Source organism: Pelophylax lessonae (assembly GCF_965119305.1).
Source record: "Pelophylax lessonae genome assembly, chromosome: 1".
In the NCBI taxonomy this organism is placed as follows: domain Eukaryota; kingdom Metazoa; phylum Chordata; class Amphibia; order Anura; family Ranidae; genus Pelophylax; species Pelophylax lessonae.
In genome coordinates, this window is record NC_138768.1 from 342,185,644 (window position 1) to 342,199,573 (window position 13,930).

The 13,930-nt window shown below is 39.2% G+C and overlaps 1 protein-coding gene across 1 annotated transcript in view; it reads right to left on the reverse strand.

Annotated features, from left to right (window-relative positions):
- LOC309556156 (spindle assembly abnormal protein 6 homolog) overlaps positions 1-13,930 on the reverse strand; it is a gene marked incomplete at its 3' end in the record, with an annotated part of 221,299 nt that overhangs the window by 163,823 nt on the left and 43,546 nt on the right. The window contains exon 2 of the mRNA XM_082258516.1: positions 11,179-11,239. Coding sequence (XP_082114642.1) covers positions 11,179-11,239 — 61 coding nt within the window. The remainder of the gene's footprint in view (positions 1-11,178; positions 11,240-13,930) is intronic.

Sequence of the window (13,930 nt, forward strand, 5' to 3'; positions counted from 1 at the left end):
CCCCCGGCCTTGCAGGTGTCTCACCTATATTATAGAGGGAGGAAAAGAGGGGTGAACATGACGACCAGGGATATCAAAACGGGTCTTAAGCTGACCTCTCTGAATGCGAGGGGGTTGTCCACCCCACAAAAACGCATGCGTGTATTGAACGACATGAGAAGAGGCGATACACAGGTAGCTTTTTTTCAGGAAGCATACTGTATTTTCTGGCGTATAAGACTACTTTTGACCCTCAAAAAAAATCGCCCAAAAATGGGGGGTCGTCTTATACGCCGAGTATAATATCTCCAAGGTAACCTAAGTATAAGTATTACTGGTAGATGAAAATTAGGGGGGTCGTCTTATACGCCCAGTACGCCGGAAAATACGGTACTTTAAATCTGAAGGACGTACCAAAATTACATAACAGAAACTTCCCGTCGGTATACCATGCACCCTCTCCGATCCCAAAATCGAAAGGAGTGAGCGTTGTAATAGCAAAAGAAGCAGAGTGGACCCATCGGGAATCAAGGGTGGACCCACAAGGAAGATTTCTTATGATAAAGGGTACAATAGGACAAAGGGTAGTGACATTGGTAAATGTGTATTTCCCTAATACTAACCATCTAACATTCTTACAGCAGTTATTGCCATTGATTTTGGACTTCCGCGAGGGCCTCTTGATAATGGGTGGAAACTGGAATTTTGCACCAGAACCTCTTTTAGATACGTCACGTGGGTCTTCTCATTTATCGTATGTACGGCTAAATGGGCTTAGGAAAGAACTCTCCCTCCTCAACTTAATCGACCCCTGGAGGATCATGCACCCAGGTGAGAAAGATTATACACACTACTCCGCATCTCACAACACATATTCAAGGATAGATAGATTCCTGATTCCTCAGGGAGAATTGGGGAGGGTTATCTCTTCTGAAATTGACAATGCTACCATGTCAGACCATGCGCCTGTACATATTGTGGTTAAACTGGACTCTGTACCACCAAAACCAACCACATGGAGATTAAATGAAGCTTTATTGCAATTCCCCGAGATAAGAACAGAGATAGAAGCAGCTCTAATAAATTATTTTAAAGAGAATACTGATCAGCAGACTTCTCCATCTTTAGTGTGGGAAGCACATATATGTGTTATTAGGGGGATATTAATGAAGTTAGGAGCCCGGCGTAAACGAGAACAAGAGAAAAGTGTAGAGGAATTGATGACACAGATAGAAAAGCTAAGTGTTGCACATAAAAAATCTATGGCAACAGAACATTTACAACCCCTTATAAAAGCAAGGGAAGAGCTGAACAATCTGCTCTTTCAAAAAACAGTAAGGAACCTGATGTTGAGACAGTTCTATGAATTTTCTAACAAACCCGTGGCCATGTTGGCCAGGGCATTACGGGGCCCTCAAAAAAAAAGACTGATCTCACATATTCAATCAAAAAAGGGGAAAAAAAAAATCATAGAGACAGGAAAGATAGTAGAGGAATTTGGCAAATTTTACCAATCCCTCTATAGCATAGCCTGCGGGGAGGATTTGGATAAGAAATCAAAGTCTTTGGCATCGGAAGTCCGGGATTATATTAAAACTTCAGGGAGGCCTTCACTAAAAGAAAGAACAGGCTGCGGCTCTGGAAGGAAATATTTCAGAAGAGGAATTAGAGTATGTGTTGAGCCAAAATAAACCACATAAAGCACCAGGTCCTGATGGACTGACTCTCCCATATTACAAACAATTCTGGACACAGTTGAAAATGCCCTTACTAGCCCATTTTAACAGTATCGGCAAGGGAGGCTCATTGCCTTTGGACAGTTTAAGGGCTTACATTTCCCTTATATATAAGGAGGGTAAAGACCCTTCGGCATGTGGCAATTATCGTCCCATAGCCTTATTGAATCTGGATCTTAAATTATTCTCCAAGATCATTGCGAATAGAATTATAACATAAATTCCTCAATTGATTCACTATGATCAGGTGGGATTTGTCCCATCCAGAGAAGCAAGGGACAACACAACCAGAGTAATTGACCTCATATCAAGCCCAGAGTTCGCAGAAACCGATGATGCTCCTTTCCATTGATGCCGAAAAGGCTTTTGACAGGGTGGCCTGGGACTTTATCGAGGCCACTCTGTCACATATTGGATTGGGATAGTGGATGAGAACATGCATCATGGCCTTATACTTTGGGCCTACAGCAGCAGTAAGGATAAATGGTTGGAGGTGAAATTTCTTCCAGATTAAAAATGGTACACGCCAGGGCTGCCCGTTATCTCCATTAATTTTCATCTGGACTCTGGAGCCTTTACTTTGTAAGATCCGGAAAGATACAGAGATCACGGGCTTACAGGTCGGTGGGATTCATCATAAATTAGACGCATATGCAGATGATTTAATCTTCTTTGTAACAAATCCAATGAAGGTGCTGCCACTAATTCTGGGAGCAATATGGGAATATGGAAAATTTTCCTATTTCAAAATAAATTTAGCAAAATCCGTTGCACTGAATATATCCATCCCTAGGGATGTATGGAGGGAATTGCAATCATTTTTTTCGTTTCAATGGGCAAGAGATTCATTGGTATGCCTGGGGGGTACATATCACGTCAAATTTGAAAGATCTATTTGGGGCAAATTTTCTTCCCCTGTTAAAGACCCTTAAGGTCGACATATTGAGATGGCAGACCCTTACATTAACATGGTTCGGGCGCTGCAACGCCTGGAAAATGAATGTACTCCCACAAATGCTATATGTCTTACAGGCACTACCAATAGAGATACCAGAACATTTCTTCCTGCAAGTGAAAACATTACTTAGAGCCTTTGTCTGGGCCAATAAATCCCCAAGGATAGGAATGAAAATTCTATCCCTCCCTAAAAACAAAGGGGGGGTAGGCTTACCGGATCTAAAGCGATATCATAGGGTGCTACATCTTATGCGGGTATTAGACTGGCACTGTAACTCTGTAACTAAACAATGGGTGACATTGGAAAATATTATAATAGAACGGCCAGTTCCTTTGGCTATATGGGTCCCAATTTCATCTGAGGATCCCCTACACTCCCATCCTACGATAGGAATTACAATCAAGGAATGTAGGAAATTACAAAAAATGACAGATTGCACCTTCAGTCTCTCCGATGTTACCTTTAGTGGGCAATTCAGATTTTCCTCCAGGGCGCATAAATGGTAAGATAAGAAATCTTGCTCAGTGGTAAAATTTGCTTAGTAGACATATAGCGCCAAAAGAAACCTCCCACTCTGACGGAGATCATGACTTGGTCGGGGGAGACTCTAGATGTTTTTTCCGCCTTTCAAATCAGACACTATCTTCTTGACTTACAAAAATGGGGATATTCTCCTCGTGCCTTAACACCATTTGAAACACTGTGCAGGAGGAAAACCAATCTCACATGCATTGTCGTTTTTCTATTCCCTTTTGTCCAAAACGCAGGGGGAGCATCCTTTGCCATATATCCAAAAATGGGAACGAGAGATGGAAATCTCCTTTAACCCACAACAAGTGAAAAAAATATTAGCTGTTGCACATAAAGCCTCAATAGCAAATAAATATCAGGAGATTAGTTATAAAATTCTGGCTAGATGGTACAGAGTCCCAGCGGTTTTACACAAGATAGACGAAAAAAATCCTGACAAGTGCTGGAGATGTGGAGCGGAGGGTGGATCAATGATGCATATCTTCTGGACATGCCCCATGGTAAGGGGTTTTTGGTCAGAAGTTGCGAAAGTGATAAAAAATCTCACCGCAGTCGAGGTGGGAGAAGATCCGGCACTATGCCTTCTACATTCCACAAAGATGTCAATTTGGAAATATAGAAACTCCTTATTGATTCATCTACTTAATGCGGCGAAAGCAAGCATTCCAGCAGTATGGAGACAAAATAGTCCCCCAGCCTTACAAATATGGTTCTCAAAGGTGAATGAAATCCAACGAATGGAAACTTTGATGGCTGCACGCTCGGGTAGAGAGGAACGGATACGTAAAAGGGAGAATTATTCACAATTATTGAAATATTGGCATTGAATTTATCATCAGAATTAAGCACGTTAGCACTATTTATATATATATTTTTACTGGGAGGGGGAGGGTTTTTTTTTTTTTTTTATGTGCAGTGTTGGTGAATATTCACATGGTATGGAATGATGGTATTAAATGTATTTGGAACTGTTAAGTTATATATTTATAAATACTTACACATGAGGAGGAGTGATGGGATTTTTTTTTTTTGTGGGCAAGGGTTAAGGTGGGAGGGGGGGGGATTGGGTAGCCTGGACAGATCATTTGAAGGGGATTATATGTAAATTGGTTGTGTACAGTAATTGTATTTGTGTATAAACTGTATTGATGTGGAAAAAATAAAATGTTTTAATTGGAAAAAAAATAAATAAATAACCTAATATTTAGAGAGTCTATAGAGTCAGGCTGCTCAGTTTGGTGTGTATTGCTAGAGAGTTTTTTTTTTTTTTTTTTCTTGGGAGGGTACATGTGATCAGCACAGGGCCAATCAGCACTGTCCAGATGTGTTCATACAGAGAATCAAGGGTCTTGAAGTCTGATAGGACAATCGTGGGAGAAATGAAAACTCCTCCTGAAAACTATCAGCACTCACTGATGCAGGTCACAAAATTGCTCTAATTGCTATATACAGCTGATGAAAAAAGGTATTTATCAGTTTACAGTTAATAAATAATTGTATTTCCATGTTCTATGTACTGTGGGAGACCAGATATAGTGAATGCAGGATCTGGGTTTAGTAACACTTTAAGCCATTACAACTAAAGCAAAATCTCCATAATTATGAAATATGCCCTAGTGATAAAATAATCCCCTCTAAGAAGTTTAAGTTTTATTCAATCTGACAGATCAGAGTTACCGCCAACACAGGGTGGAGGGCCAAACCAGATAACTGAAACTGGAATTAAAAGGAGGGAATTCAACTTCCTATCAGTGAAGTCCCCAAAAGATAAGTATAATGTTGACCCTTCTGGTGGTAACTCTTATCATGGATCAGTGGAGCATCCACATTAGTTATGGACCACCTATAAATGAATCCCTTCTCAAAAAGTAAAATGCCCTGTCAGTCTCAGATGGAGCCTACACCCTCCATACAGGTCAGTAAGCTTGTGAATATGTGAGGCGCAATGTCTCATTGGACATGTAGTCCTGGCAAGGAAAGGGAAGTGATTTTTTGTGATTCCAAATGCAGATTATATATATATATATATATATATATATATATATATATATATATATATATATATATATATATATATATATATATATATATATATATATTTTTTTTTTTTTCCAACCTTGCTGTATAGGGGAACTTTATATTGTACTTCGCGGCTTGCTTTATTTAGGTGCACTCTTAAGACAAGAGGAGCAAAAAGACAGGGCACCCCAGAACAGGAAGTGCAAGTACTGATACTTTTTCTCAAGTACTCCCCAATATCAAATATCGATACCCATTTCTATTGTCAGGAAAGTTTTTTTTTTTTTTTAGACTAGACTAATGAACAATTATTACTGTTTCTTTATTATTATGAACAGTTCTTCTGTAGCTTTGAAATTGCACTGCTTCAGCGTAATTTCAAAGCCGCAGATCAATGCGATTTTTACCTCTGATTTCTTTGCGGCTTCATTTAACAGAACTTAATGCAAGTCAACAGAATCGCAAAAAAGGTAACAGAGTATCAGAGCATTTGCACAGTATCTGTGAAACACACACACACACACACACATATATATATATATATATATATATATATATATATATATATATATATATATATATATATATATATATATATATATATATATATATATATATATATATATATATATATATATATATATATATATATATATATATATATATATATATATATATATATATATATATATATATATATATATATATATATATATATATATATATATATATATACACACACACATATACACACACACAGTACAGACCAAATGTTTGGACACACCTTCTCATTCAAAGAGTTTTCTTTATTTTGATGACTATGAAAATTGTAGAGTCACACTTCAAGTGGTAGTCACCTGAAATGGTCTTCCAACAGTCTTGAAGGAGTTCCCAGAGATGCTTAGCATTTGTTGGCCCTTTTGCCTTCACTCTGCGGTCCAGCTCACCCCAAACCATCTCAAATGGGTTCAGGTCCGGTGACTGTGGAAGCCAGGTCATCTGGCGCAGCACCCCATCACTCTCCTTCTTGGTCAAATAGCCCTTACACAGCCTGGAGGTGTGTTTGGGGTCATTGTCCTGTTGAAAAATAAATGATGGTCCAACTAAATGCAAACCGGATGGAATAGCATGCCGCTGCAAGATGCTGTGGTAGCCATGCTGGTTCAGTATGCCTTCAATTTTGAATAAATCCCCAAGAGTGTCACCAGCAAAGCACCCCCACACCATCACACCTCCTCCATGCTTCACGGTGGGAACCAGGCATGTAGAGTCCATCCGTTCACCTTTTCTGCGTCACACAGACGCGGTGGTTGGAACCAAAGATCTCAAATTTGGACTCATCAGACCAAAACACAGATTTCCACTGGTCTAATGGCCATTCCTTGTGTTCTTTAGCCCAAACAAGTCTCTTCTGCTTGTTGCCTTTCTTTAGCAGTGGTTTCCTAGCAGATATTCTACCATGAAGGCCTGATTCACAAAGTCTCCTCTCTTAACAGTTCTAGAGATGCGTCTGCTGCTAGAACTCCGTGTGCCATTGACCTGGTCTCTAATCTGAGCTGCTGTTAACCTGCGATTTCTGAGGCTGGTGACTCAGGTGAACTTATCCTCCGCAGCAGAGGTGACTCTTGGTCTTCCTTTCCTGGGGCGGTCCGCATGTGAGCCAGTTTCTTTGTAGCGCTTGATGGTTTTTGTGACTGCACTTGGGGACACTTTCAAAGTTTTTCCAATTTTTCGGACTGACTGACCTTCATTTCTTAAAGTAATGATGGCCACTCGTTTTCCTGTACTTAGCTGATTTTTTCTTGCCATAATACAAATTCTAACAGTCTATTCAGTAGGCCTATCAGCTGTGTATCCGCCTGACTTCTGCACAACACAACTGATGGTCCCAACCCCATTTATAAGGCAAGAAATCACACTTATTAAACCTGACAGGGCACACCTGTGAAGTGAAAAACATTTCAGGTGACTACCTCTTGAAGTGTGACTCTACAATTTTCATAGTCATGAAAATAAAGAAAACTCTTTGAATGAGAAGGTGTGTCCAAACTTTTGGTCTGTACTGTATATATATATATATATATATATATATATATATATATATATATATATATTCATATATATATATATTCTGTCTGTTATTAGAGTACATTAAATATTTTGTTCCCACACCACTACAAATTCTGGATGGACCCTCTGCACACTGCTACACTCTTTCCAGCAAACTATGCAATGAAAAACAGGGATATTTAGTTCACATATAATCCATCCAGAATTTGTAGTGTTAACATGTGGTCACACCCCTTTAGCACCTGATAGTTTAAATACATGTACAAGCTATTGGGATTTGAGCACAGGTATAACTTTTCTCTGTTGTACCGCAGGTCAATGACCAGACCTAAACCTAGTAGCTCTCCTCCACCTTGTGTCTCTATGCCCCAGGTTGGCATGGTGTCCACCGTAGCATTTGCAGTGGCAAAGCAGTGTAGGGTTGGCCATAAGAGGGATTACTTTAACGCAGTTGGCCAGCTTAAACATGTATTGCAATATGTGTGAACTAAATATCCCTGTTTTTCACTGCATAGATTCCTGGAAAGGGTGTTTAGCAATGTGCAGAGGGTCCTTCCAGATCTTGCAGCATTAGTATGTGGTCACACCCCTTTAGCACCTGATAGTTTAAATACATGTACAAGCTATTGGGATTAGTTTAAATACATGTACAAGCTATTGGGATTTGAGCACAGGTATATCTATTTTCATCATAAAGCTGGTTATTTGTATTTACCACTGCATAGAGATATTTAATAAGACATTTTCTTATACTTTACATAATAACTAAATTATACACCACACTTTGAGTTTTTATTTTATCTTATCCGATTAATAGAAACAAACAATCGGCCAACTAATTGATTATGAAAATAATGGTTAGTTGCAGCCCTAAAACAACCATTCTATAGCTGAACCAACTGCAGGAGACTGCGGTGACCAAAAGCTGCTGTTCCCAACAGTTTGAATTCTGAATTTGAACCAGAAGTGATTAAGGCTACAAACAAGGTTGAACTCAAGGTCTTAACGGAGAAACTGTTGTGCAAATGGCGCTTAAGTGTGCTTTGAACCCTCTAAATAGAATGTTATAGTAGCTAGATACAAAGAAGTAGGTAGATACAAAGAAGTAGGAAGTCCCTAGCAAACATAAAAGTCCTCTTGGGTATTGGTGGGGCTGAACTAGACTCAGCAGATGAAAACCCAATCAAGATAGGATCCCAGGTTCCAGCTTAGAGTTGTCAGTTTTATTTGGAGCTACCAGGTAAATGCTTCCACAACCATTAGGGAACATGGGCTGAGGTCTCCCATAACATGACTGTCCTCTGTGTTGCATGGCAGTAAGAAACTAGGCCTTCGGTACTCATAAACCCAGGCAGCTGGTGCTGATAAGGGTTTCAGATGGTTGGAGGTGATCAAGTCACTGTAGGCAGTTGAATGGAAAGAGACACCATTAAGCAGCCTGGTGTTTCAGGAGCAGCAGTAAAATTATGTTTCCTCTAGGGTGGAATAGGGAAAGAAAGCACCAAGTGCACTCACGTGGCACTCCATCTAGCTGAGGAAGTCCGCATTCAATCTCTCATTCTAAACCTTTACTGTGGTGAAAAATGTTGGGAAATTGAAAAATGCCACTGTGAGGTAGCTTCCATTGCTTCAGCCTAACCAACCTTGCTCATTGATGAGCTTTTAGTGACCAAGTCACACCCAAAGTTGTGCCATGGCTTTGGACCAAGGAGAGTGCTCTGTGGCTAACACAATACATGAAGGTTTAGAAAGCACCACAATGAGCACACTTGTGCGATGCGGGAAGGCTGCGAATTTGCAGCCTTTTCCCGCATCACAAAAGCACATCTGGCAGTTCACACTGCCATATGCGATACGCAGGGGGGGGTCAATTAAATGTTAACGACATCCCCAGTTTGATCACATATTGCAGTGCGATCTGACAGTTCGCACAGGATTGGATCGCACAAGTGTGAACCACTGTGCGATCCGATCCTGATGCAGCTGGAAAAAAGGGTCCTGTGCGTCTTGTGCGGGTGCAGTGCGAATTTCAGCCATACAAAGTGTATGGCTGAATTCGCATCCGCACATCCGATCGCATGTAATGAAGGAGCAGTGCGCTCCAATATTACATGCGATCGTCGCACTCGCAAGAGTGTGAACCGGCCCTTAGTGACCAAAGGCCACATTTCAGGCTAGCCTTGGCACACTCACAGGCTTACTGAAAGAACAAGCTTAAGACTAGATTACACCTGAGGCTGTGCCACAGCTCTGGATCTTCTGGATCTAAAGAGCAGTCTATGGTGAACAGAGAACACAAGTCTGGAAAGCACCATGAGCAGAGCCCACTATTTGAAGGCCATATTCCAGGCTTTCCCTGCAATCTTTCAGTCCAGCCTCCAAAGCTGTTGCTGAGGATATGCTGATTCATTTGCTGTGTGGTGACTAGCCTAAACTGTGTTTTGAAGTCTTGACTGAAGACACAGAAGGAAAACATTTCACTAGTGTATGCTGACTGAAAAAAAAAAAAAAAAAAAGAGCTAGCAAAATATAGTTCCGAGACAGAAAAAAAAAAAAAAAAGAAAAAAGGCCCCAACCTCATAAGACACTAGAAAGAAAAAAAAAAAGAAAAAAAAAAAGTAAGGAGCAAAGTTATGCGATGGCCTACAACTTATTTTTTGCCAGTGTCCAAACCTTCCGTAGTCAGCAGCATTTAACCCAAAAATGTTTATTAATTACTAAATTCCTGTGCCCCTTAGCAGGCGAGAAATTCTGTTATATAAACTCAAATCACTCATTTGCACATGGATATAAACATATAAGCTATAAATGGCTATTAATATTTATACATTGTGAAAGGATGATCCAGAAGTACTGAATTTTGAAAGAAGAATTTAGGGTACCGAGACAAAAAGGTTTATTTTTTTGGTCAAATCCAATGGACACAAAACTGTTTTCATTCAACTAAATATGTAACCTTTGAAGTGGCAAAAAAAATTTACTTTGCGATTGGTGTTACTCAAATACTTTGATTTTATATAATTTTTATCCACTTTCCCATGTCTATTACCCATCTATTTATTATGTGATGCCACAAAGATATGGTTTCTAGTGTACCCATTTCACCACCTTGCATTATTTTATATGCTATGCAGTATTTCTTCTGATCTCCCTAGTCGAATCACCGCTGAATCTGGATGGCCACCTATTTCAAGTTTCTTGTGCTACAAAGGATGACTGGAGTTTTTATAATGCCACTAATTCACAAGGCCGAATACCTATCCACAGTTGGCACCAAAGTGGAAGGAGTTGAAGACAGACCAATAAAAAATAATGTTTCATGCCTATCCAATAGGAAGGTTGATTTACTAAAGGCAAATACACTGCACTTAAAGTGCATTTGCTCTAGATCTTTTGCGTTTATCCAAGTACAAGAAAACATGCTGTTTTTCATTTTTCTTACATATGATTAAGTATTCTTTGCAAAGTGAATCTTTACCTCATTTAATAAGCTCTGGGGTGAATGCACTTGCATTGCACATTATATTTTCTTTTAGTAAATTAACACCATAGGCTTTTATGAATTTGAGGTTAGGAGCTTTGGCAAAAAAAAAAAAAAAAAACTCCAAAAGCTCCTAAACTCAAGTTTAGGAGCTGCCAGTGTAGGCTAGTGTACATGTAGCCTTAAATTCCATCTGCTAATCCCGTGTCAAGGAAGTGCCTCAGTCAAGATTGGTATTTTTCACCAAATCCTCCTCCAATAGTACTGTTTTGAACAGGACTCCCAGATAGCTGCATGTTAAGATGCCACTTCACTTTTAGTCTCGCTATTTTCACACCAGTACAGTTTCTTTAAAAAAAACTATAGTTACTCAAATCTACTTTTAACAAATGAGATGAACATACCTTCTTATGTACAGGGTTTTTTAACGAATGTGTTTCAACAGTCAGCCTGACACTGGTACGTCTGTAGGAAAAGAGTTTGTTGAAATGAAAATGATCACTTATTTAAACACAAACATAAGCAAAAACAGACATTTAAACTAAAAACACCAGGCCTCTTATTTTCTGCAAAGAATAATTTTGTACATTGTGCACGGCTTCCCTGGTCACTGTCAAAAGCATAGGTGATGTCAGGGCCTGGAAACTGAAGCAGCCGAGTCCGTCGTCTTCCACAGAGTCTCCAACACTCAGCGTTTGCAGGATAACAATATACAAAAAAAAAACAAAACCTGAATTATTGCAATGTGAGTTATTACAAGGGGTCACTTTCATTTATACAAAGCCATTTCAACTAACAATGGCTTAATGTCTAAGGGACCAGATCTGGCAGACACTTTTTTTCCAAAACGAGGATGCGTAACCCACCATACCATAGCCAATTGGTCTAAAAACCTAACCATTATTAACACACACACATACTATATATATATATATATATATATATATATATATATATATATATATATATATATATATATATATATATATATATATATATATATATACACATACACACACACATACATACATATACACACACACACACACATACATATACACACACACACACACATACATATACACACACACACACACATACATATACAGTGCCTTGCGAAAGTATTCGGCCCCCTTGAACTTTGCGACCTTTTGCCACATTTCAGGCTTCAAACATAAAGATATAAAACTGTAATTTTTTGTGAAAAATCAACAACAAGTGGGACACAATCATGAAGTGGAACGAAATTTATTGGATATTTCAAACTTTTTTAACAAATAAAAAAACTGAAAAATTGGGCGTGCAAAATTATTCAGCCCCCTTAAGTTAATACTTTGTAGCGCCACCTTTTGCTGCGGTTACAGCTGTAAGTCGCTTGGGGTATGTCTCTATCAGTTTTGCACATCGAGAGACTGAAATTTTCGCCCATTCCTCCTTGTAAAACAGCTCAAGCTTAGTGAGGTTGGATGGAGAGTGTTTGTGAACAGCAGTTTTCAGTTCTTTCCACAGATTCTCGATTGAATTCAGGTCTGGACTTTGACTTGGCCATTCTAACACCTGGATATGTTTATTTGTGAACCATTCCATTGTAGATTTTTCTTTATGTTTTGGATCATTGTCTTGTTGGAAGACAAATCTCCGTCCCAGTCTCAGGTCTTTTGCAGACTCCCATCAGGTTTTCTTCCAGAATGGTCCTGTATTTGGCTCCATTCATCTTCCCATCAATTTTAACCATCTTCCCTGTCCCTGCTGAAGAAAAGCAGGCCCAAACCATGATGCTGCCTGCACCATGTTTGACAGTGGGGATGGTGTGTTCAGGCCAGGTGATGAGCTGTGTTGCTTTTACGCCAAACATAACTTTGTTGTGTATCTGTAACGATACACGAGGGCTACAGAAGAGGGTTTTGTCATTGAAAATAAAGCTTCGTTAAAAAAAACAGGCTCCTAACTTTTTCAGCTGTCTCCTAGATTAAAAACAAATTCGTCAAGTCCTGTATATATATATATATATATATATATATATATATATATATATATATATATATATATATATATATATAAATAAAATATAGGACATGTGCAAGAATATATATCCACTTAAAGGGGAACACCTTAAAAGAAAAATATGAGAGCGCACCTCTGTGGTCACTTGTCTAGTTGCAAGCAGCAACAATAACTTCAATGCTGCCTTCTCTGCTCAAACTTTCAGAAAATGAGGTCACACTGCTTGTGTTGGTAATCTTCTGTTCTATATAGTTCCTAACAGATACCTGTCATCTAGGTCATACTGCCTGTATAGTAGGTTACTCAGCCTATAGTGACAGCTTGCTTGCAACCAAATGTGGTCACACTGCCTGTACTGGTAGTTTTGACCTAAAGTCACTTACTACCAATTCTATAGAATTCCTGACCTATAATATTGAGATTACACTACCTGTATAGAAAATGACTTGGCTTATATTGATATTTCTGCAGCTTGCTTATAATCAATGTAGTTACACTGGCCATGCTGGTAGTTTTCCAAAACAAGCCTTCAAAGCGATCAGTGGATCGGGGGTGCAATGTCAGGCTCTTGCAGACACGTCCTCCAACTCTTGTGAAGTATGGGCTTTCAGTGTTAGAAAGCTGGAGGAAGTGTCAATGGACTACAAGTGTGCTGACCAGGGCATTTGAAGGCCAGTGAGAACTACAAGCTGTTTGCCATGGTGGCAGGTGGGACTCCATTCACAGATCCCTGTGAACGAATAACGTAGCTGCGTGGGTTTCGGGGGGAGGGGTGGCTTCTGGAACACGTTACAAAAACAAGTGCAACATAACATGCTCTAAAAAGGTGAACTTTGCCTTTAATCTCCATGGGGCACTTGCTCCTGACATTTGTCTACCAATATCAATAGGATTATTTTACAAATATAATCAGTAAAAAAGAGGAGGACTATCAAATAATCTTTCATTGCCTTTAACTGTTTTAGAGTTACTTGATATAATCAAACTCTTAGATATCCTTAGTAGAGGTCCCTTCGGGGAACAAAGGCTACAGGGCAAAGATGGAATGTTTTATAGCATATAATTGTGCACATTTATGTGAGCTTTTAGAGAATGCTGAAATAAAAGGCTATCTATAAATACAAGTCAATGCTAGCCAGATTAGGCCAACAT